General features: G+C 39.6%; 1 protein-coding gene across 2 annotated transcripts; it reads right to left on the bottom strand.

Moving 5' to 3' along the window:
• Window positions 1-32: 32 nt before the first annotated feature.
• Window positions 33-25,167, bottom strand: ankdd1a (ankyrin repeat and death domain containing 1A). Of its 2 annotated transcripts, XM_037095946.1 has the most exons (15): window positions 24,922-25,141; window positions 22,947-23,050; window positions 18,992-19,090; window positions 18,324-18,422; window positions 18,129-18,233; window positions 17,307-17,405; window positions 13,945-14,043; window positions 13,224-13,322; window positions 13,008-13,106; window positions 11,835-11,933; window positions 11,445-11,543; window positions 9,736-9,831; window positions 9,091-9,289; window positions 4,366-4,497; window positions 33-3,712 (listed from the first exon to the last, which is right to left on the bottom strand). In XM_037095946.1, the coding sequence occupies exons 1-15, from the start codon at window positions 24,953-24,955 to the stop codon at window positions 3,651-3,653; spliced, it is 1,524 nt and encodes a 507-aa protein (XP_036951841.1). In that variant the 5' UTR covers window positions 24,956-25,141; the 3' UTR covers window positions 33-3,650. The 2 variants fall into 2 exon arrangements, with proteins under 2 accessions (XP_036951841.1, XP_036951842.1); XM_037095947.1 differs by lacking the exons at window positions 33-3,712; window positions 4,366-4,497 and adding an exon at window positions 4,506-5,938 and having other exon boundaries at window positions 24,922-25,167.
• Between the last annotated feature and the right edge of the window lie 292 nt (window positions 25,168-25,459).

Raw genomic sequence — 25,459 nt, 5'->3', positions numbered from 1 at the left:
TCGAGTTTGGCGTGAAAAAATTAGAGATTCGATTTTTAGGCCATATCGCCCAGCCCTAATATACATATATATACATATACATTGTGGACATTGCTAAATAAGGAGGGCTTTAATCAAATGCGCACATGATCTAATTCACAGGAAAAACTGGGCGTGTAACTTGTTACTCTGGTCCCATGCAATGTGTGTAATTAAGTAATTTAGAGTATCGTCAAATTTTATAGATGTTTAATTGCTGTGTGCAGCCACAATTTTTTAAATGTCAGTCAAACAAGAACAAATGAGGAAGCTTCAAACTGTACACAAAACAATTTCTTTATGTTTCCTTCAACCTTGGAGCAACTGGACAAACTACAGTGCTTCGAATGAGAATGGTTGAGTTGTGTAAACTCAAAGGCTAAAATACTAGTCACTTACTGTTTGTCAGCAGTGAGAGTAGCTGATGGTCCAGATTTGTAGTTAATGCAATGTGAAAAATAATATATATATATTATTATTATTATTTTTATCGATCTTATGAAAGTGTACACAGCTTATACAAAACAAAAATAAAAGTATTGGAGCAGGGAAAAAAATATTGATTTTGAATAAATATATCTTCATAAAATAATCACCTGTTTTATGAAGAGTTTGAGGACTACCTAGGCAATTTGAAAGCTAATGCTCTGCACAATTGTTCACTTCATGCAAACACAACTTACAGGCACACCCTACTCATAATTATGATTGAGAACTCAACTACTTCTTATTTAACCAGGTGTATTCATGTTGAAATTCAGCAGTACACTGTCATGCCACAATAGAGTGCTATAAAACCCTTACATTTGTCATACAAATCATTACAAAAACTAGTGTCATTATTTTGTAAAAGTTTGTGGGTTCATGATAAAATAGCAATTGTTATTTACACCATTAACCTTATTTACACTTGGCCTCAGATTTATGTTATGATCCCATAAGGTGTTCCTCTCTCTCACTCTGCACATTTCACAATTTCTATCTATCTGTCTATAGCATGCATGAACAGTTGTAGTAAGGACAATTGGTAAGAGCTGAACCAGTAGTGTAACATCATGGTAAAAAAAAAAAAAAAGAAGATCCTTTTTTTAAGGCCACAAAGACAGCGAGTTCATAACCTGAAGAGAAGACGACTGTTATATAACTGCAACACTTAACAACTTGACATCAATGCATATTACACATAAACAATAATGGTTATAAATATGCTGGTAGGTTTATCTGTACATGCCCATGTGCTTCTGTGGTTATATGTAAAATTATAGCTGTAACAGTGTATTTTATGTTTCATGAGAGCTGCTGCATTGCATGGCTAGTGCTGTCATTCTCCAGGCAAAAGTGAGTGATTCAAGTGTATTTATGCAGCACCACTCCAGATCAAACATCACAAAGTGCTTCAAAATGAAAGACAAACACAACAGACATAATAGAACAGTGGAATATTTAAACAAACTTAAAGCTGCTGAAAGTGTTTTCATCGTTTAGGCTAATTTCCCCCAACTCCACGTCACCATATTGCAGCAGCTTTCTCCAGACAGTTCACGAGAAGAACACACAGAGAGCAGAATTCCTGTCCTGATTGGATAACGTGGGCAGGGTTACCAGAACATTTCTTTTACTGCATGAGTAAGAGGAGGGGAGACATGGGTTATGGACCAAACACTCTATTATTTTGATTACTGTTGGAATACAGAGATATTAAATGCTTTCTAATAAAAAAATATGTAATTTACAGCATCTTTAATTCTACATGCTGCTTTTGACAAATCTCAGCAGCATTCACAGAATCTTCCAAGGTGTTCAACTGGTGTTTAGTGTGGCACTCCAAAGAATTCAACACTAAAATAAATAAATAAATTAGGACATTAATAATCATTTGAATACATTTTCAAATGACATTTGGTCAAATGCTGTAATGAAATAAAAACTAATTTGATACAAATATCTCTAATAAAAGATAAAAATACATTTCCTGTAAAAGTCTTATTGTAAATAAGAATGTTGAAATAACATTTTATGTTAACACATTGAAATATTTTAATATGTGATTCAAACTCAGACATTATCGCTTAATTTATGTGTTTTATTCCATTTTTTTATGTAATGTTGAACACTTTGGAGGTCCATAGCTTAGGTGCTACAGTTTATTTTAGTGTTAAGTGAATTAACAGCACGAGCCCTGATCAGAACACACAGACAGTCATTCATCACAGACACAGAGAGTATCTACAATCGATAAAGCAGATGCCACTTTTGATCTGTAAAATATGTCTCTAATGTGTGACTTAAAATGTCACTTTACTGTAGAGATAATTAAAAACAGGATTGTGAAACCTGATAAAGAAATGTACTTAATCTTTTAGCTTCAGTGCTTGTCTTAATTATGTACAGTAAGAAAGTAGTGTGAATTAATCTTAAGTGTTATCTTATGTGAAGTATTATCTAGTTTAGTACACAAAGTATTTGGGTGTTCCCTATTTATTAAATTGTGTCTTCTATTTATAACAAACCAAAATGATTAATATTCTGTTGAGAATTCTGTAAAAACTATTACAGCTGACAATATGCAAGACACAAGATTAATTCATTTTATATGACAGGGCTGTATAACGAATGTAGTTTGTAGTACCTTTATGCAACTGTTAAAATAGGAATTATATTAATGGCTCAATTAAAATTAAGTCATAAAAATAAAAATATTTTTTGATTATTGAGTGGGGAGGATGAGTTAAAGGGATATTCTGATGTACGTTTAATCCATGGTCTAACACACCGTGATACAGAGTAAGACCCCCCTGGAAAGATCAGATTTGCAGACCACTAGCTTATGTAGTTTTAGAAACCTCAGAAAAGACGGCACGATAACAATATATTGCAGTATATGCCTCCAACAAGAAACCGCTGTCAAAAGCCACAAGTAATACTCAGATCAGCATGTTTGGTATGGCAGCAGATTCTTCTGTATCTGAGGGCAGTAGGGTGAAATAAAGCTATTTGCGGGCGTTTTTTAACCAGGATGTTCATGACAGATTCACTGTGTGTGGATTTCCAGGTACCTAAAACGATAATAGATTTTTCGTTGTATAAGAGTGCAGTCATCGGCATACAGAAAGAATAATACGAGGCTTAGCACAACCCACATTAATTAGTCCAGTTTTCCAATCAGTTTCATGGGGTCGATTGTGTTGAATGCTGAGCTGAATTCAAGTGAAATAAGTGTCCTCATCCATTTGCCTGTTTTCTTTCCCCCTGTTCTGAACTAGCACCATTTATTCAATCATGCTGGTTAGCAGGTCTTCATAATGTGCTAAAAAAAAGCCCTTTGTACAGTACAATATGACTGATGGCAGCAAGTGTTTACCCCATGCATAACAAAAAGTGTGTTATTTTTCATTTACACCAGGTATTTCAAAGGTTACAAACATAATTTCCCCAAACCCTATAAGAATATAAATACCATGTGAATCAAATTTAAAACAATCACGTAATATATAATTGGAATAGGTAAACCAGGCATGCCATACAACACTTTTTCGTGGGTTCAGTTCTGGATATTTACAGTTAACTTAAGTTCAGATGTGAACAGAAATCTCTGATTTGTTGAGTTGCTTTCCATTCCCTCACAGTGGTAATCACATTGCAGAGCACATTCTGGGAGAGCTGGTCTCTGCATTTGCCTTCTGCCGGATGAACTCTGGATGAATCAAACAACAAGTAGACATCATGTACCAACACATTATCATTGACACACCAAACCTACCACCCCAAAAACAGTGTCAAACTGACATGTGAAAACAACATCACACATGCTACATTACTGGGGATTCTTGGTCTTTGTATGGAGTTTGTCCAATTGATATTCACTGGAACACAACTATGCATAAAGCTATATATACATTTGTCATAGCACTTTGGAGTCCCCGAAAGATCATGATTGGAAGTCTTAAATACAATACACCACATAAATGTATACAACAGTGTCAGGGCGCACTCACATTTGGCCATATGTACCATACCCAAGCATGCTTGACCCCTAAAGTCCAGATTTTTGGACTAGTGAGAGCCTTCCATACTGTGCTCAAGCATGGTACACTTCCTCGGCCCTGGCACAGTTGGAAGAGTCATGCTTTGGTATGGTATGGTTGCTTGTGCAAGAGCAAAAGCATGGTAGCGCAACATGGATATGATGTAGAATCATGCGTATTACACCACCTTGCAGGAGGCTTCAACTCTTTTTCTGACATAATTTGTACTGAGTTTGGTAACCATCCATTGTTCAGAGGGTCCATATACCAGCATGGACACTTAAACATGACTACAAACCACATCACAGTTTAATGAGCTCACCTGCCAAGTCTGTCCGTGAGATTTCCACCAGGCCCTCATAGAGGCCTTTGATCGGGTTCTCCCCCGCCACCACAACTCCATGAAGCCAGATTAACAGCATTCGGTGACCATGCTCTTTGAAGCTTTTCATATCTAGAGGTTTAATTAAGAATTAGAATACATCGAAGTATCATGTTAAAGTTATTGTGATTTTACAACACAATGAAATTTCTGTTCTAGCTCCTTCATGCTTTACATAACCAATCCCCATTTAGGCCTATCAGACCATATTTCCCTGCTTTGTCTGCCTGTTAACTCTCAGCTGATAAAAAACGTCAAACCATCAGAAAAACTGTCAACTTGTGGACAGATGTCCCATAGGACTGTTCTGAGTACACAGACTGATAAAAGTGTTGATGACTTGGTGATCACAGAGACAGTAAGATCATTCCCCAACCAGTAGGCCTGGATCGAAGATGCGATGAGGGCTGTATCCAGAGCCAAAAAAAACTGCCTTTTGGTCAGTTGACAAGGGAGTACCATCAAAGCAAGAGTACAAGCTTGGCATCAAGCCAAGCTGATCTTCTCAGCAAAGACTCAGCTGTGAATGCTGGTCCACCTCCAGAGGGCCCACCAACAGCAGTATCCACAGTGGATGTGAGAAGAATCCTGCTGAAAGTCAGGGCTCCTGGTTTCAACCATTTGGTCATTTATCTGTACCCAAATCATTGTGTCAATAAACATTTTTAGGACATTTATAGAACAGAAATATTTTATTTTATTTTTTTTACAAACACTGACTGGCTGTATACACAGTTGCCTTTTAAGAAATATTAGCTTATAAACATATTTTATGTAAATATCTTTTCAGCGTGTCACAGGATTTTATGTACCGTACATCTTGCACATGTGCATGTCTTTGTGTGTGTGCATGTGTGAGTCTGAGCCCTGTACTGCTCCCACATTCCTTGCATGGGAACAAGAGAAATTGTGAGGCTTCAAAAAAATACAAAGTGCACTTTGAATTGAGCTATTCCACCCGACTGCAAATCTGAACAGTCCCCAAACTGATGCTTGAAGGCAGGAACACGCTGGCCCAACTGTTGGACGTCTAAAGCATTTGGGGAGACTCGGAGGAGGTCGGGAACAAATATGTTCAGTATGTTCAACTTGGAAGCTTTCTGAGCCGCACGGACGTTGTTTGCTCCGATTCAACATGCAAAGTCTGAGGAGGTTGGCTGTCGGCCGTCTGAGCCATTGGATTCTCTGATTGGTTGTGTGCCAGTTGTATGACCATTCTGACTGGTGGTGTGCTAGCGAATCAGTGCATTGTGTGGGGCGGAATACTGTGTGCGCTTTGTTTTTCTATGCACTCCATTCCGTCATTCCTGTTTTCATGTAGTGCCACCAACTTATTGAATCTCGCGCAAGCGCAGAACGTACACGCTACTATGGATGTGGCAGCATGTCGTAGCGGTGTGTTCAATGCAACATAGTGGTCGTATAAAGGCAGTTGGCTGTTGGTTTGAGTCTGGGCAGTGTGTGGGGGCTTTAATCCGCTGTGTCCCCTCTGGTAACATTTTACTGTGGCATCCTGTTGAAGGAAAGGAAGAGGGAGTGAGATAGCACCAGGACGCGGGCAGGAGATGCGACCCATGACCAGATTGTCCCATTTCTTCGTACTGTATCTTAGACATCTGGATGTGTTTCAGTTTTTTGAAAATGTTTCACCTCTCATCTCAGAGGCTTCTTCAGTTCTAACTAACTGGAGTGTCTGTGGGAGTGTCCTTACAGAGTCATTAAGGACAAATGTGAGCTCTGTGTTTCAGAGTCATTAGGGCCAGCCAGCCTTAATGAGGGTTGGTAGGGCTAGGTGAGCTCAGGTGTGAAAGTTGTAAAGATGTCTGGGTAGGGAACTTAGTACTGCATTGTAGGTTGGTGATAAGTAATGTCACAGGCCACCTCCTCTGTGCAAAGACAGTTGTTCTAGTTTGACATAGATGGATTTGTTTAATCCCGTTTCAAACCATCTGTATTCTCTGGCCAAGATGTATACATTGTTGTCCTCAAAGGAATGATTTTTCTCCTTCAGATGTAAGTGGACAGCAGAGTCTTGACCTGAGGAGTTGGCCCTCCTATGTTGTGCCATTCGTTTATAGATGGTTGTTATGTTTTCCTGTCTCCTTCTCTGTCTGCTCTGGATCTTTTAGAGGTTTCCAGAAAAGTCCAGTTTGGGTAGCTACAGGTTTTAAGTACTCTCCTGATTCACGTCTGTTCCTTCTCCTTTCCCTCGTCTTTGTGAGTACTTATTACCATGACATGGATAACTGAGAGCCTTCGTCAACACAGATAGTCCTAGATTATAAAGGATATTTAGGGTGCAGCCATCATATAGGCAAGATATGACTTGTTCATGTGAGTCAGCTTTCAGCTCTATCTTTTTGAAAATAATGTTTCTCTCCCTATCGCTTTTTTGTTTCAATCAAACTGAAAGGCTGTAATAGTATGAAAGGTTCAAAAAATAATTTTGCCAAAGCATCAAGGTACAATTATGTCAATACACAAAAACAATAACAACATCTTAGGAAGAGATCCTGCTTCCCCTTCTTTGTGAGAAATAAAATAATTGATATTTCTCTCATATCTATCTGTAACTATCTTTTGAACCTTTCATACTATTAAAGCCTTTCAATTTGATTGAAACAAAAAAGAAATAGAGAGAGAAAGAGATTATTTTCAAAAAGATAGAGCTGACAGCTGACTCACATGAACAAGTCAAACACAGGATGTTCCAAATTATATAGCACATATCTTGCCTATATAATGGCTGTACCCTATATATCCTTTATAGTCTAGGACTATCTGTGTTGACGAAGGTTCTTTCTAACCCTAGGCTAAAGGCTAGAGCTACACGTCCACCGCTACCTAGTGCTGCTAGCTAATGTCCGCTCCCTCGAAAATAAAATGTACGAGCTGAAAGCCAGGACAACTACACAACGTGAGATCAAGGAGTGATGTGCTCTGATTTTTACAGAAACCTGGACCAGAGACAACATGCCAGATTCAGCCATCCAGCTTCAGACTCACTCCGTATACTGCAGAGACCACACAGAGGCCTCAGGGAAGAACAAAGGTGGCGGGGTCTGTGTCTACATCAACAACAAATGGCGTTCAGATGTTCAGGTGGTGGAGAAACATTGTTCAGTGGACACAGAGGTGCTGATGGTTAAGTGCAGACCTTTTTATTTACAGAGGGAGTTCAGTGCTGTGTTTGTTCTGGCTGTTTACATCCTACCGCGGGCGAACCAGACCGCAGTGCTCAGACTACTGCACGACACTATCAGCAAACACAAGACTACACACCCAGACGCTGTGTTTGTTGTGGCCGGGGATTTGAACCACTTCATACTTCGGACTGTCCTCCCCAAGTACCACCAGCACGTGAGCTACCCAACAAGGGACAACAAGATTCTGGACCAAGTCTACAGCAACGTGAAGGGCACCTACAAAGCTGCTCCCTGCCCTCACTTCAGCCATGTTCCTCTACCCATCTTACAGGCAGCTCCTTGAACAGGCCCCCCCCCCGAGTAAGTAAAACTGGAGTATGGAACAAAGAGACTGATCTTGTGCTGCAGGACTGCTTTAACAGTACAGACTGGGAGGTGTTTAAGACTGCTGCTATGGGAGAGGACTGCACTGTGGACTTAGAGAAATATGCTTCGGTGGTTACTGGTTACATCAATACTGTCAAGTGCTACAAAACATACCCAAACCAAAAACCCTGGATTAACTGTGATGTACGGTCCATGCTGCGTGCCCGCTCCACTACATTTGCCTCTGGTGCCTCTGTTGATCCATCAGAGAAGCCAAGTGACAGTATGGATTGAAGCTTGAGGGATACTACACCAGCGTGGATCCCCAGCGAATGTGGCACTGCCTGCAACACATCACACACTACCAGCAGCGCAGCACGGAGGTCACAACTAGCCACAGCGCACTATCAGATGAGCTGAGTGGGTTCTATGCTCGCTTTGACGCCCTCAACACCAACAGAGGGACTCTACCAACAAAGGCAGCACAGAGATCTTCACTCACGGTGACATCAGGTGAGGTGTGGCAGGGCACTGAGGAGAACGAACCACATCGTTGAGACACAGGTAGAGAGGGTGAAAACCTTTAAATTCCTCGGCACCCACATCAGCGAGGACCTCTCCTGGTCTCACAACACCCAGCACATTGCCAGGAAGTTGCAGCAGTGGCTGTACTTCTTAAGAAACCTGAAGAAATTTGTACTGTCCACCAAACTCCTCAGCAAATTCTACAAATGTACAGTAGAGAGCACCCTGACCAGCTCCATCACAGTGTGGTTTGGAAACTGCACGGTACAGGAAAGGAAGGCTCTCCAACGTGTGATTAAAACTGCACAATACATCTGTGGAGCAGCCTTCCCATCACTTCAGGACATTTACAACACCCGGGTCACAAAGAGGGCACACAACATCACCAAGGACACTACACACCCCAGCACACACTGTTCACACTGCTACCATATGGCAGACGCTACAGAAGCGTGAAAGGCAGAACAACCAGATTTAAAAAACAGTTTTTATCCACAGGCCATCAGGCTGCTGAATGACTGTGTCCCATGACAACTCAGTACACACAACCATTCAGCACTATATTTGCACTATGTGTCTCTTAATAGTGTGTTAAACCATTTTAAGAGGTCAGCATACTGTAGCTCACCTGTCCACTGTTGCTCTATTGCTCGTATTTGTGCATCTGTGAACTCCCAGTGTTGTGCCAGAATCTTCCATTCCCCCCGGCAGAGGTGCTTGGTGGCCAGGCTCCACAGGACAGAGCGAATATGCTGTGTCTCTGGCTGGTGGTCCTGCTTGAAGCTTAGGAGCCTTCCCATGAAGTTCTGCTCACTGCCCATGTGATTCTGAAGCCAAAAGGGAAGCATTTTATTTATTTTTTTATCCTTAGTGAACATACAGGTATGTGTTACTGTCAGACGTTAACGCAAACATTTAATATCCTGTAGAAAGTCCAAGAAAATTGCTATTAGTTATATCGAGAAAGGAATCTTGAAAAACCTAATACATGTTTTGGTGGTGCCAATCTAAAATCAACCTTTAATGAAGAACTCTGGAAAAGTCACTTGTTCACCTGTATTGCCATTGGCAGATCATGTACCATCACTCACAAATCAAAGGCAACGCCTTGGAACAGTGTCACACATAATATAATCAGATAAAGCAAAAACATCAGTTTCCAAAATAGTGTAAGTAGGTATATGCTATTTTGTGTTTTTGAGTAATTCTATCTAATGATTAATTTACACCAGGTCAGCAACTGCAGGTCCAGATGCAATAAGGATAAACTCACCTTCCTCCATTTATAAAAACGGTCAGCTTTGATGATCATGTCGACCAAGATTACATGGTTTCCTCTCGCTGCTACCTCAAGACACGTTTTCCCCTGCTGTATATATAGTCAGTTAAACCACAGCAAATAGGAATAACATTATCATGCTTTTCATGATATTATCAGGTAATACAAATTCAAAATTTGACTAGTAAAAATTGAATTACACACAAAACAAAGGTATATAACATATCATACAGCGTAATACACAAACCACCAAAACATTTTTTGTCACACTGTGGTGAGGGGTGTCTTGGGGGTTGTCGCGTGAATTTCCTGTTTTATTTTGAAAAGTAACTCTCCTCTCATTTCAGGTCACTTGCCCTTCCTCATGTGACACTGGTCTGATGTCTCCCCTGATCCCTGATTGTTTCCACCTGATTCCCATTACCCTGTGTCTTACATTCTGCGTCTCCCTTTGTCCTGTGCCAGAGTATTTCGTTCAGTTGTGTACCCCAGCCTATGCCCACAGTCCTAGCCTTGATCCATGCAAAGTGCCACCACATTTGTATTCTCGATTTCTTGTTTTCCTCTTAAGAAGAGTGATTTTTTGTTGTAGATTTATCAGCTCCTTTTGCTTGCCTCCATTTGGAGTGATTTTAGTTTCATAATTTTTCAGCTCAGTCGTGTAGCGTAGAATTGTTTATAGCCTTTTTATCGTCCTCCGTTGGAGTGTTTTTTGTTGTTAATTTTCATAGCTTTGCCCTCATAAGAGAAGATTAGTTCTCAGCCTTTTTCTTTGCCTCCCTTTGGAGTGATTTTCTGTTGTTCTTTATTTTTGCTTAGAGGTTCTTCAGTGCCTTGCTTTGTCTGTTTGTTCCTTGTTACCCTGTTTTCCAAGTTGAGACAGAGATTTCTAGAGCCTGTTTTTTGTCACTCATTATATGGGTTTGTACTTCACTGCATCTCTAGCTGTGAGGGTGACTACAACAATCCTTTTCAATCAAATCATTTTCTGTTTACAATATTACAAGAATAATTAAAAGCACTTAATAAACCAAATGTACAAAAATGATGGTGGAATGAAACAAAGTACATTTACTCAAGTAATGTCTCTAAAGCTCCTATTTGTAAGATAGTGGATTTTTGAGTTGTCAAATACTGACAATTTTAAACTGGCAGTCGGGTTGACCACCATCCGAAAGTGTCAGTATGAGTTGGGAATGACACTCAAAAATCTACTATCTTACATATGAGAGATTTAACTACCGTCTTTAAGTACTTTTACTAAAATATTCAATAGCTCAGTGTTTCTACTTCAATAGATTTGTAAGGCAAATATTGTACTTTTTTCTATATTTATCTGAAAGCTGTAGTTACTAGTCCCTTTACAGATAAAGATTTTATTCAACAAACCTGTGATGACATCATGAGATATAATAAAGTAATACATGTGACTGCATCAGTAATAATAAGTGTCATAATAAGTGTCATGATACTACGATATGGAAAAGCAAATTTGCTGCATACCTTACCACTTTTCACTTGTCCATTTATTGCTACTTGAAAAAAAAATCTGAATACTTAAATTGCACATAAATTAGATATATAACAAATCTTTGATCATAATTTAAAAAAAGCTGCCAAATTAGAAAATGAACAAAATATGCACATCATGACTTGTAAAAAGCTTGATTCTGTCCTGAGTGAAACTGTGTTCTGTGTGGTACCTTGTCAGTCAGACTGAGGTTAACTCCAGAGATCAGCATTATCTCAGCTGTGTCCTGCCAACCATGCTCTGCTGCTATGTGCAGAGCAGTCTGTTGTCTCTGTGGAACCGTGTGACAGAAATGTGTTAAGTAATATTACACAATGTGAATTGTGCTGGTTAAGATAAGTTGATATGATGCTGAAGTGCGTGCGATGTACAGAGTCAAGTGTGATTGGCAAACTTTTGTCGCTCATCCAATTTTCTTTCACCTCTCACTGTGTCCTGTCAGTAAAGCCATGAAAGGCTCCAAAAAATTACTTAAAAAAAAACAGTATTCTATGCTTTCCTATGCTTTAATGTTCTTTAAGGTTCTGTGATGTGTACCAGTGCAGCTGTAGCTTGTACTCACACTGTCAGTAATGTCCAGGTCACAGTCAGCATTTATAAGCAGCCGCACAACCTCTGCATGATTGTTTAATACAGCCAGGTGGAGTGCTGTGTTGTGTTGCTGTTAAAAAGACAACAAGGAGGACAATTAAAATGTGAATGATAATAAGACTACCCATTGTTCCAAGGGCCACTGTGGTCCCCAAGCTTATATTTGGAAGCCATTAGAAAAACAATCTCATGTTATGCACTCTAATTTAAGATTTATCTGGTCTATTTAGTTTCAAAGACCATACAAATGTTTCTTTAGTCATGTCAGAATTCAAGAAACAAACTTTTTTGATGCACCCAAATGCTCGAATTTCACCTGGATCACCAGTGTGGGTTTTTGAAATGCTGATGAGTGATATGTGCTTCCGCCTCTTCACCAGAGCAATGTGCAATATTTTATCAAACTTATTGTTGATTAGAAGTTGCTATATTATCGAGAGTGGTGTCAAAAAACACAGTTTTATTAAAACAATGAGTCATAATAAATGAGTCATACATAAAAATTAGACCGTTCCAACAAAAACTGGTGCGGCCTCTATCTTTGGGGGCTGGGGAGGTGAAGTAGGGAGTAGCATACAATGCTGTCTGCCACAGTGTCTTCTTGTGGAGGTTAATAAGCATTATTCATGATTTGCAAAAAAGGTTTGTATCACTTTAGTGTTGGTAATGTATGCAACAATGTTAAACTTCTCTCCATTCTGCCTGCAGCATTATGTAAGCTTGTTGCATATAGTCCAATCTCCCTCTTGGATTGAATGAGGGGCTTCTCACCGAACTTTGATCAAACTGTCTGAATTAAATAGTGCTGAAAAAAACACAACATTAATTGTCTATTTCTCTCCTAAAAATGTGTTCATAGACATATTTTAGTTACTGTTTAGCTGTAATACCATATTGTTTGTTTCCTGTTGGCCACTTTACTGTTTCAACTAAATTCACATCCATCAGTGGGTCGGCCCAACCATTCTGGTTGATGTGGGTTTGCTACTCTTATAAAAAAAAGAAAAAAAAAGGAATAAAAAAAACATAAAAAAGTACCATATGTACTCATGCATTCTTGCAATTTTTGGATAAACCCTCTCAGTGTGAGAGTTTTTCAAATATCATACAAGAAACAAGTCATATGGGAGTTGACCTTACTCACATTGTTTACAGCATCTATGTTGATTCCTGCCTCCAGCAGCAAACTGGCCTCTCTGTCGAAGCCATGCTGTGCCACATAATGTAGAGCACTCATATTCTTCTGCAAATAGAAGGGAAAGGCTTTACACTCAGTCTCTTTCAGACTGTCAAAAGACTCCAAAAATGTGTTTTCTCTTGTATATTACAAATAATGTGACTGTAAATTAACAAACTGCACATTGCTTTGTCCATTGACATCACAGTGGGACTCCAGTAGCACTTTGACACATTCATAGTGACCTCCATCAGCTGCCAGATGCAAGGCTGTGAGACCATCCTTAAAACACAACAGGTACATTTCAGTTTGGAAAACTGAGTCAGATTGTCATGTATTATCAACAAATTGTGCAATTAGTCAGCATGTCAGAATTAATGAGAATTGCTCATCAAAGGTTACTCGAGGTAGAAGTGACACCTTCAAATTCCTATTTGTCCAACCAACAGGCAGAACCAAGGCTCAGTTTATAATCAGTTGAACCTGAGAGAAGCAGAAGATCTTGTGGGAACGAGCAAGTATTTGGTATTTTTACTGTTAAATTATCTAAACTATAAATCACTTCAGATTTGCAGAATCAGGAATGACTGTCCAAATATATAGTGTATACAGTGTCATCATTTAAATTTTTGGTTAAACTGTTTTCTGAAAAGAAAGAGTTTGACCTACATTTAATCTCTTTTGTTTCATGCTGCAAGAAATCACTGTTCAGTGCAGTTTATAGTTTAAAAAGGTATTTCTGTGACAGGCACAACTTAACTGTAACTTATGTACATTTTTGAAGTAAATCAGGCTACCAATTATTGATTTTTATTTCATTTTGATAATTAAATACATTTATATAATATGTATAATATAAACTTGTACAATTCAATAAGTATGCAGCCAAGTCCAGTCCACTTACTATATTCCTCTCATTGATGTCCACCCCAGTCTCCAAGATTTTCTGCAGGACATCAGTGTGGCCACACTTCGCTGCTAAATGCATGGCCGTGTTCTCTTCCTGTAGTCCAGACATAACAACACATTATGTCCAGAAGCCCATTCACAGACAACTTCCTCTACATGCAGTGCATCCATCAAAACATGTTAAGAGGGTCTGGCAACTATACTACTGGTGTTGTACTTTACTTGGTCTACACCAAAAAGCAGAAGTGAACTATTTCTATAATTTCTGACCTTGCTGCATGCTATGATGCAGCCGCCTCTCTGAGTGTATAGCAATTAGGAATGGACAAGGAGGAATCACTTGAGATCCAAGGGAAATTAACCAAGCATTTGTGTCATTCTATAAAGCCATTTTGTTCACTGATTGTCTACTAGATTGGATGACCAGAACAGATTTCTAGATAGACTGGACGTTCCCTGTATCTCTTAATATAAAACTGAATTGGATTAGGAACTGAATTTAGATGATGTTTCCAATGTTATTTAAATTAAACACAAAAGCTGGTAAGGCTTCAAGACCCAATGGGCTCCCAACAGAGATCACAAATTATGAATGGCCACATTGTTAGATGTGTACGTGGAATCCTTCTCATTGGGTTACCCTTCCACTTCACTACAAAGTGCCCTGATCACTCTAATTTTAAAGCCAGGTAAACTGCCAACCAAACGTGTCTCTTATAGTCTGGACACAATGGATGCATGTGCAGCTCAAATGTGCAAGGCAAAATTTTTTAACGTTAGAACAGCCACATTGGATCGTGCAGTCATGTTTCTGACGTGCCAAATGAGGCTACTGCTTCATCTAGAGATTCAGAGTTTTCTACAGATTTCATGTCTGTATCTGTAGAATCTGTCATAGACATGAAGAGAATACCCACAACTTGTCGTTGAAGGGCAGTTTTTTTTAGCCATGTTACCATTAGCAATAACAATTACATCACACCCTTCAATCCATGTTATTGAACCAAAGGATTTAAAATATTATATTGCTTTGTATGCAGATGATACTATCGTGTTTTTTATCTCATCTTGTGAAATCAATACCAAATTTTATTCAATTTGGCAATATGTCTTGTTTCAGAGTTAACAATTTTGATTTGATTTGATCCTGTTAAGAAATGAAGGACAAGCATAGCTAATCCGTTCATGAAAAACACTACCTCTGTCTGGTATGAAGTACATAGATGTCTGGGTGATTACCCTGTGTTATTTTGTTTCTCCCGAATTTTGGACAATGATCATTTCAGTCCAGTTAAAAATGACGTGGGTTTCAAAATATGGTTTTGTAAGGGCATAGTTACACACATAGTGCAGTATCTATATAAAGATAATAATCTAATGTTGTTTGACAAATTGAAGGCAAATTATGATGTGCCACAAAAACATTTCTTCAAGTATTTATAACTTAGAAGTTTTATTCTGACACATTAAAAAAAAATCATCTCAACAACCTCCAATGTCCATATAAGAAACATTTTTTACAAAAACAAACAATCAAAAATGTCTGGTCACTCAATTACATAAAAAGAAAAAAGAGCAACTCTGCAAGAATGAGACATGAGTGGATACAAGACTTGAAGTTGATGAATGGAGTAAAACACAGTATGTTTGTACACAAACCATATAACACACATATACAACAGGATACAGAGAACATATGTCTCCCCTTTGAGGTTGCTTATGGGAGTGTGGAAAGATTAAAAGATGCTGGAATTAAGTGATGTAATGTATCTCTCATACTAAGTCTTCCCAAATACCTGTTAGTCTTGAACTGTGTATATTAAACATTTATCCAGACAATTGTTATCTAATAGAGAAAAATGTCTTTTAAAAGCTAGATGCTCTATTGCTCTTACATACACTGATACATCCACATCATTTACAACATTTTGCCACAACCTGACATGTGAAGTGTATAACATTGATCATCTCATAACAATCCAATGTTCTTCTTGGAAAACTTGGGTCTTAGCTTTCTTTTGAATACTACTTGAAACACACACCCCCTCATGGCAACAGCACTCCCAGATGGAAGCTGGATCCACATGAATGCCAGGACCCAAGGTTTTCCAGCACTAAATTGCATTGTAATAAAATGAGCAATGTTACACACTTCACTTGGCAGTGGTTTTAATGGTGTGGCTGATGTGTATGTGTATTTCACAAAATCTATTTATATAATTATCAATGTCATAAATATTATTAGGGCCCGAGCAGGTAAACTTGCAAGGTCCCTATTGTTTTTTTTTGTTGTTTTTTTTTTTCATTTTTCGCTGCATGAAAATGAACATATTAGGTTTGGCTAAAAAAATTTAAATCTATGGTCGTTGTGAATGTCCACTGCTATAATCAAGGAAAATCCATTTTGGCCAATAACTCTCATATAGTTTATCGCACATTCAAAAACCTTATATCAATGCATTCCCTGAATTGTGTCAAGTCCTGTGATATTCGCCACGCCCATTTCCTTTTTTGTTTTTTTGCAAGTTCGTGAAATGTCGCAAACCTATTTTTTCCAACTCCTTCCAGGCGATTTCACCGATTTGCACGAAACTTTGGACCCCCCTGACAAAAAGTTATCAAAAGAATTTTGACCTTCCAAAAAATACTCAAGTTATTAAATAACAACTTCCTGTAGATTTTGGCCAAAATAGGAAGTGTTGCATTTCTCCACATTGGTGTGTCCGAATGACAAGAGAACAACGAATCAGCTCTTTGTTTGACAAATGTAACATATGGACAAAAAGGTTATTACTTCTCCATAAACCCCTAAGACTCTGTGCAAAATTTGGGGTGATGACCACTAGGTGGCGCTCTGTAAGATGAAGTATTTTATATCTCAACATCAGTTGGTGGAATTAGGACAAAACTTGGTAAGATTATTGCCAATGTCTTCCTGAGGATAGCTGACGAAGGGTTTACCAATCTGCCACTAGGCAGCACTGTGGTGGCAGTCCCCACACCATAACAATTATGTAAATGAAATTTAGACAGGGTGTAGTCCTCTCATTATTTGTTATCTATGTAGATTGCAGGGACTTCTTCTGACTTACAGTATTTACTCTGGGCCAGCTTTTGGATGTAGCAGTAGCAGCAGCAGTACACACAGGATATAAAGTCAAAGCATATCCTGCTTTGCACTGTTTATTTGTTTAACACAAACGGAGGGATAAGGTATTGTTAATGGTAGCCAAAACTGAAAAGTAACATCTTTGCTGTTTTTTTACATAACTTAACTACACACTTTTTTTGTTCTAACCTCTGCCCACTGTTTGCTCGGGTACAATACTAATGTGTGTTGTGTGTGTGTGTTACTACCTTGTCCTTCAAACTATGTGTGCAACCCATTCCAATCAGAAACTCCACCACTTCAGATTGCCCATGTTCTGCAGCCAGGTGAAGTGCTGTCTTCCCTGACTGGTCAGAGAGACAGGAGGTTACACACAAGTACAGTATAGGAAATATGTATTTGCAAATTATATTGATAAGAGCCAATAACATGATTATCATAGCAAGAAACATATTCTTATATATCTAACTGTAAATCAAGGAATCGCTGTCTCTCAGTCTGTCTCTCTTTCCTTTGCATATTTTGCAATCTGTTCATTCAATCTACTTCACACTTGACAGGTTTGTTACTGAGGACCTGTTGCTGAAGTGCAGCGTTAAATTTGGTGAAATTCTGCCAGCAACATATTCAATATCAATATATTTCTAATAAACAGCAAACACTCCTCTGTACAGCATCAGGGGCATGGCTTCAGGGCTCCAGTCTCATGGCTCTGCATGGGCTCATAAGTAGTCTCTGTCATGTTTGACATGCTTTAGTAACAAGTTGCAGTGAGAAAAAATAAACAAAAGCAGAATATTAAACCACTATGGGTGGTCAACACAGGTTTCCTTTTGGGAGGTTCCCTCAGGGAAATTGAAGCTCCATGTCAATCTGACCCGTGGCCCTGCATGTTATCCCCATTCTGTCTCATCCCAATCCTGTAATTTCTCTAAGATCTCCTCTAATAAAGCCATACAAAGCCCCTGTGTTGAACGGCAAGTTTTGTACCAGCACTACACTAATTCTGCAAAAAAACAGTGTGTAAGTATCAGTCTGTAAATCATAAATAGTGTAAAGCAAGTACTCACCTTGTCAACTCTGTCAAGACAGATGTCTTGCAGGTCCTCCATAATGAACTCCAATATGTTTATGTGGCCCCTCTGAGCAGCACAATGCAGCATACTCAGACCATCCTAAACACACACACAGATACACACAGATGACAAGAACATTATTTTACATGATAATAAATGACAGTGATTATGAAATTAAGCAGTTCTTACTTTGTTTTCACAGTTGAGCTTTGCTCCACAGGACACCAGGATCTGCAGGATTTTTAAGTGACCAAACCAGGATGCCAGAAGCAGAGCATTCATGCCAAACTGTTGAGAAACACTGTTTTATGACAGGGAAGCTCTGATAGTACCAGTGTACAAAGTAGCTTTCCTACTGTGTGATTTATTTTATTTTATTTTTTATGTTAGAAAGGTTTCTTACTGAGTAAAGTGAAAAAAGTGGCAGTAGGTTCAGTGTCAGTCTTATACATACACTCATACACTCAGTGTAAACTAATATCTTTTCTTTGCATTCTTTTGTACCTGTTCTTAACTCTTTGCTACAGTGTCTTCTTTTGATGTCAAAATAAACAGAAAACATTTTAAATCTTATTTGCTTAATTATCACATAGCAAGAATTTCGCTGCTAAGAACAGGAGCAGTGTCTTGTGACCTTTAATATGCTGTTTAGATATCCCAAAGTTTCATCTTGCCTTGCGCTTTGGATATAAAAGATGAAAAAAGCATTACTGTTTAATGTTACTACAGCAAATATATAGACTTTCAGCAACTTACTTAGTATTATCAATATTATGTTTTGTGATTTAACATACAAGCGTCTTACAATTTTTATGGCAGGAAATAACTGCATTCAGTGGTTAATCTTGTGTACATACAGTGTCCCTCTCATCTACATCAGTGTCATGGAGCAGTAGGAGACGTAAGGCCTGTTCATTCCCCACTCCTGCTGCCCAGTGCAGTGATTTACGGTCTACCTGTACAGAGAGAGATTGAGAAGGGACATGCATGAATTAGACCAACATATATAGACCCTCAAATATAGTGTTTATCTGTTCAATAAAACTTCAGCCTTCAGTTTATAACATTTTGCTGATATCACAGGTGGAGCCAATTACTTGACTAATGGCTTAGTTCCTTAGTTAAGTCTCGCAATAAGCCATGTCAGTGACTGCACATACATAGTACTAATGGCCTGAAACTGGCTTATCATGATGTGCCATTATATAAGTCCACACACTACGGCAGCTATCACGGGAGAATTTGCTTATGGTCCAGGAGCGTCAACAGCGCCTGTAAAACAGAGGAACTAGATTAAGAGAATTTGCACCAGAAGAATAAGTGCTTGTATAACTCCCGTCATCCAGTTCCAAATTACTCGCCAAGTAGCAAGGACCCTTTGTGGTCACACGGCGAGAGGGCAATGTCGACTATGATTCAAAGCCTGGAGAGAGGTGGAGCCTGTTTCCCTGGTGACAACAGTGATAGAGAGATGTGCTGGGGCCTGAGGTGCCAAAATCTTCCAATTCCGCCTCGCTCCTCTGTCGTGACCATCTCACATCGTCCCAGAGAGCAGATGTTGCCAGGTTGCAGCAGCATTACGTTGTGTTCTCCCTCCTGCCAGGACACACAGACCTCATACAGCACCATATTGAGATGCGCCCAGGTGTGGCGGTGTGTTCACGGCCCTATCAGTTACCAGAACACAAGAGAAAAGTGGTTCGGGAGGAATTGGCGGCCAGGCTGGAGATGGGGGTAATAGAAGAGTCCAACAGTGCCTGGTGTAGCCCCCTAGTTCTGGTGCCCAAGAAGGATGGGACTGTCTGGTTCTGTGTGGACTATCGCAAGGTGAATGATGTTTCACAATTTGATGCCTACCCGATGCCCCGGGTCGAGGAGCCTGGATCGGTTCGTCATGGCTTGCTTCTTCACGACACTGGATTTGACCAACGGCTACTGGCAGATTCCCCTGTCTCAAGGATCTAAGGACAAGATGGCCTTCTCCACCCCGTACAGTTTGTAGCCTGTAGGAGCACCGTTTTGCAGGAATCGTCATTTCCATAGGCCCCTCCTTTGTGCGGTGATAGGAGATATCCGAGAGGGGGGTATTCATCCCCGGGGTGAAGTTTGGTGTGTCCAGATAGCAGTGTTTCACAATGTCGTTGCTCAGAGTTAGACACGCAAATTACTCTGTTGTTGGTTGTAAAAATTAACATCAGTGCCTACATTCTGTCCCAGCAACAGAAGAACCGAATAGACAGTGGTTGCATTTCATTTTTAATGACGTGCTGGCTGCGGTTCGTGTTAGCATGTATGTGCGTGCTAACCCCTTCACATTGGATTGCTTCAGTAACCCTCGTAAAAGGAACAGTCCCACCCATACCAGACCCAGCAACGTCATCGACGCCACAGGCAAGTCTCGCCACGTTTTGATAGTATTTACAGTTGCCTACGAGTATGGTGAAGTCAAATGGAAATTGGCTAACTAGTTAGCTCCACTTTGGTCCGCTATGCAATGGAGTTTGAAGTGAGTTTAATGTTAATAATATTACAATGGAGTTTGGAAATCAGTTGTGTGTGGCACTGATTGGCTTTGATTAAGCCCAGGTGTGGGGAGTTCTCATATAACCCAGAGTCTCCAGTGCTCTGTGCTGACGCATTATCTCACCTTCAGAGGTAGTGAGAGGTTCTCTCTGTGGCTTCTTAAGTTGTTGGTGTATCTATAAACACCAACTCAGAACTCTGTGTGTATTTGATGTTGATTGCCTGTTTCCCCTAACCCTACTTATTATGCTGGAGAGTTTGTTGTGACTCCAGCGTTTTGGGTTATTAAACGTCTCCCAGGCAGCCTTTGCCTTTCGTTTTGTGTTTTCTGGTTTTCTCCTGAACAATTTTGGTTTTGAGTCAGCTGCTTTGCAGCAGTGGCTTAATCATTTTGGTGCTATTGGAGACAAACACACCTTTCGCTAGCTGTTAGCCATTAGCTATATCGCAGTAACTGCGACAACACATAAGACAAACTAACATTATTCAGACACACTAACCATTCTGAAACGTCTTGCTGCAGCCACAGACTCTGTACTTCTTCAGGAGCCTCTCCTTTTCCAATTCCGATTCTGGGTCAAACTGGTATGGTTGAACGACAGCATCTCAGTGAGCCATAGCGATAGGTCCACCATAAACATTGGCGCATGCTACCGCTAGCACATGCTACTGCTAGCGCAAGCAGCATCATCTCCCTGAGAGGGGCATGTAGCAGGCAAGGCAGGCATTGACAGACAGAGCTCATTAGCATTTCAAGGTGCAGGCACAGCAACAGCCTGCTCTCAGTAGAGCTCACTTGAGCGACTTTTAGACAGCTGAATTTCAGGACCATGGATGGGTTTGGGGCAATGCATTTCAAATACAGTGTTGTTGTACCTCTGATAGCTGTGTGAAATTGATGAAAAACAGTATAATATGGGACCTTTAACACAACACAGAACTAGCACCTAGCATACAACAGCTTTCATGACTTTGCCTGCGATCCCAGCCTGTAAATGTCCATCTGTGTCTTACCCAAGAACTATACAATTTGTTTTTTTCACCTCGATTAAATGTATTGGATACATTTAGTTACTAGTGTAATGGCCCTTAGGGTTTATGAGTGTTGTGTAGATTTGTTATTGACACTCTCTGCCTGAGGTTGCCAGAGGAAGCTAATTGCCATAACAGCCAGATCTGAAGCACCAAGGCCTAGGTGCTCTGACAGATGTAAGATCTGGCCTCTAACTGGGCTGGCTCTCTCTTTCTCATCAGCCTCACCAGTGCCTGGTGGTTTTAACTATCATTTTGCTCACACCTACACCACAACATCTCTCCACACATAGGCATTTACACCACTGAGTCACTGACATACACACCTAATCTTGCAGTTTAATCTTTAGTTTTTTCTATGTTCATTACAATAGATTACTTCCGTTCATTCTGCACATTTTTGTCATGGCCTACAGCCAGCCTACACCAACTAATTACTTTGCAGATTCTTATTATTCAGTGCTGCCAGGCTATCACTTCTGATGTGTAACCAATCAGTGTTTAGTGCTGACTACAGACAGAGTATCAGACCCAAAGTAAGACATTTTTAAATAAATATATTTGTTCTGCAATTGGACACAATAAACACAAATATCAATGAGGTATACACTATGCTGAAAATAAGCGCCAGTACTCAGCCAGGCCATTAATAAATCTATGCTAACACCAAAGGGTCTGCTGCCATAAGCAGTAGCTTTGCACTAAATAACTAACTTTTTAGTAAATGCACATTTTTCACAGCAGACATTTCAGAAGACAGAAAGACAAAAATGTAATTCACATTAACAATCGTATGTCATTTAGGTGTACCAAGTATGGGGCTGCAGTCACTAAGCAGGTAGAGCAGGTCAGCTAGCCATCAGAAGGTTGCTGGTTCAAATCCCAGCTGGTTGGGCTGAGCTGCATGTCGAAGTATCTTTGAGCAAGATACTGAACCCCAAATTGCTCCTGATATGCGGTTGGCACTTTGCATAGCGGCCTCTGCCATCAGTGAGGGCCCTGCGATGAACTGGTGACTTGTCCAGGGTGTACCCTGCCCCTGCCCAGAGACAGCTGGGATTGGCTCCAGCAAAAACCCCCGCGACCCCATAAAAGGGATAAAGTGGTTACAGACAATGGATGGATGGATACCAAGTATTGTGTACTATTATCAGTTTCACCACTTACTATGGAAATAAAAAGGGTTGCTGTGAAAAAGACCAACTGAATTTGAGGGCATTAATTGGCAAGGCCTAAAAAGTGTTTGAGCAGGCTTACTTTATCCTTGGCCTTGACATCCACACCTTTCTTGATAAGTTCCTGTATTTTCTCAATGTGGTTCCTCTTTGCAGCATCATGGAGCTCCTTTTCTGACCACATCACTGTCAGGAAAGATTGAAAAGGAGGGTTTTCAAACATCAATGTCTGTTCTTTCTGCTTCTTTTAGATTCTAACTGGGCCTTAAACCATCATCAATACAAGATTTTGGAGAAAAATTAATGCAACACTAGATGGAAATTAATCTTGTGACATTGCAGAAGCTTATCGAAACAATGCTACAGCGAATGCATGCTGTAATCAAAGCTAAAGGCAGTCCAACAAAATATTAGAGTGTGTGACCTTTTTTTTTTTTTTTTGGCCAGGCAGTGTAGCATGGCTGGGCCCTATGGGCATAAATAATATGGCAATGTTTTTTTGTCAGCTATATGATATGTATCTCAATATCTTGAAATCTCCTCAAATACTCTGACTGGGCAAAGATCAAATAAAAAAATGTTTACCAAATACCTCAATATTGATATTGCAGCAATACAGTAATGACTAATTGTACTATCATAAATATTAACACAATAATAATTAGTCAATAATGACTACGTGGGTAAAGGCAATATTAAGACAAGTAGAACAGACTGGTTCAATAGTAATTAAATAAATAATACATCACTTTACTCTAATTTACTGCATTTACTACTTTATTGCAGCCATTATAAACCAGCAAAAGAACCTATGCCAGGGGTGCCCAAACCTTCTCCTTTGCAGGCCCAAAACTGAAACTTAAAGGACGGATTGACTAGTTTGGTCAAGCTACCGGAAGACACGGATGTCAACAAACCGGTATGTAGCTCCTTGCACAAACACACTGTTTTAAATACTTTTTTAAATTCATTTTGAGTCATACACGCCACAGTGCTGTGTTGTAAGGTGTCTGCTGATGTTGCATAACTTTTGGGGTGCGATGTGGGGCATGTTAAGAAGCTTAAAACACACATTCATCTCCATTCACGAAGCCCTGTAATGGTTGGACTAAATGTGTTTGTGTCTTCGGTACTGGCAAGCCAACTGTAGCTTGAGCAATGAAGCTGCATGATTAAATCGACCGAAATTCTCCTTTAATGCCAAACTGGTGTTAGGTTTCCAAGATCCCTTGATCCCTTGATATATATATATATATATATATATATATATATATATATATATATATATATATATATATATACACACACATATATACATATATATGTGTATATATATGTATATATATATATATATATATATATATACATATATATATATATATATATACACATGAGAATGAAAAGCGATATATTATATATTATATGAGAAAGAAAGAAAGAAAGAAAGAAAGAAAGAAAGAAAGAAAGAAAGAAATTGCTAGCAACATCTGGCGGGCCAAATCAAACCCCATGGCAGGCCAACTTTGGCCCATGGGCCCCACTTTGGGCCACCCTGACTAATACCAGGTCATGATATCTAACTATAACGTTAGTCTCATGTCGGTGTAACGATATAGCATTGTTGTATTAGCCAGCCTTTGTCCATAGACATGAACACTATCCGCCTATGACAGGAATGTGCAAATAACGTTGAAAATCTGTGAATGTACCAATAGGCTCACACAAATCCTTGTGCGGTTGCTTCAATAAGCTTGTCTTTAAAACTTCACTTAAAATGACACTAAGACCAATCGTTAATTACACGACCAAACTCGGCAAAATGGCAGTGGGATCTTTCATTTGTGTACCTAACAGACAATTAATATCATATCATATGACCAGTCAGTCCCAGACCTGTTCACCCTCATGACACCGTGTTAACAGTCCTGAATAGCTTCATCTTCCTCTGGCTTTATCTACGTTTACCCCTGCGGTCAACACGGAAATCCTGCTGCTGACAGCTCGCTCCCCGCAGTCACACAGCGGAGTGCACAACGATGCTAGCTGTATTTACTTACAGATATCATCCTCCGACACCAGCTCGTCCTCCATCTTTGCAATGTTTTACAGGCGCCTTTGACCCTCAGCTGTCACCTCTCTCATTATGTTCCTGCAGAGGAAAGTGGGGTTGGACAGTACGAGGAGCAGGTCTGTCCGTCAAGTCACAGAGTACAGACTGAAAACATCAAGTGGTTTCCGGTCATGACCTTCAAAATAAAATGTTATCGTTTCATTTTGATGAAATCTATCTTGCTGAACTGCCCCATTTTTTAAGTAAAGAAAATTCAAATCAGGTAACTGATACAATACGTACATCAGTTAAGCAGGCATAGGAAAATTGAGATGTAGTTTTCGGCCAGCTTTGAAAAAAAAGTCCCACCCCCCAGAAATCCAAAGAGAATTATACAAACTTAATTTCTTAAACTGGCAAAAGCCAAGGTTTTTGTTATGATGTTGATTACTGGTTGCTTTGTATGACTACGGAATAATGACACAAACTGCCTTTAGACCCCATATGCAGGGATCCTGTGCCAATTCTCCACCTCCGCCTCTGTG

This window comes from Acanthopagrus latus, chromosome 4 (assembly GCF_904848185.1).
Source record: "Acanthopagrus latus isolate v.2019 chromosome 4, fAcaLat1.1, whole genome shotgun sequence".
In the NCBI taxonomy this organism is placed as follows: Eukaryota; Metazoa; Chordata; class Actinopteri; order Spariformes; family Sparidae; genus Acanthopagrus; species Acanthopagrus latus.
The sequence above is the reverse complement of the archived record's forward strand: the minus strand, read 5'-3'. Positions and strand labels throughout refer to the sequence as shown.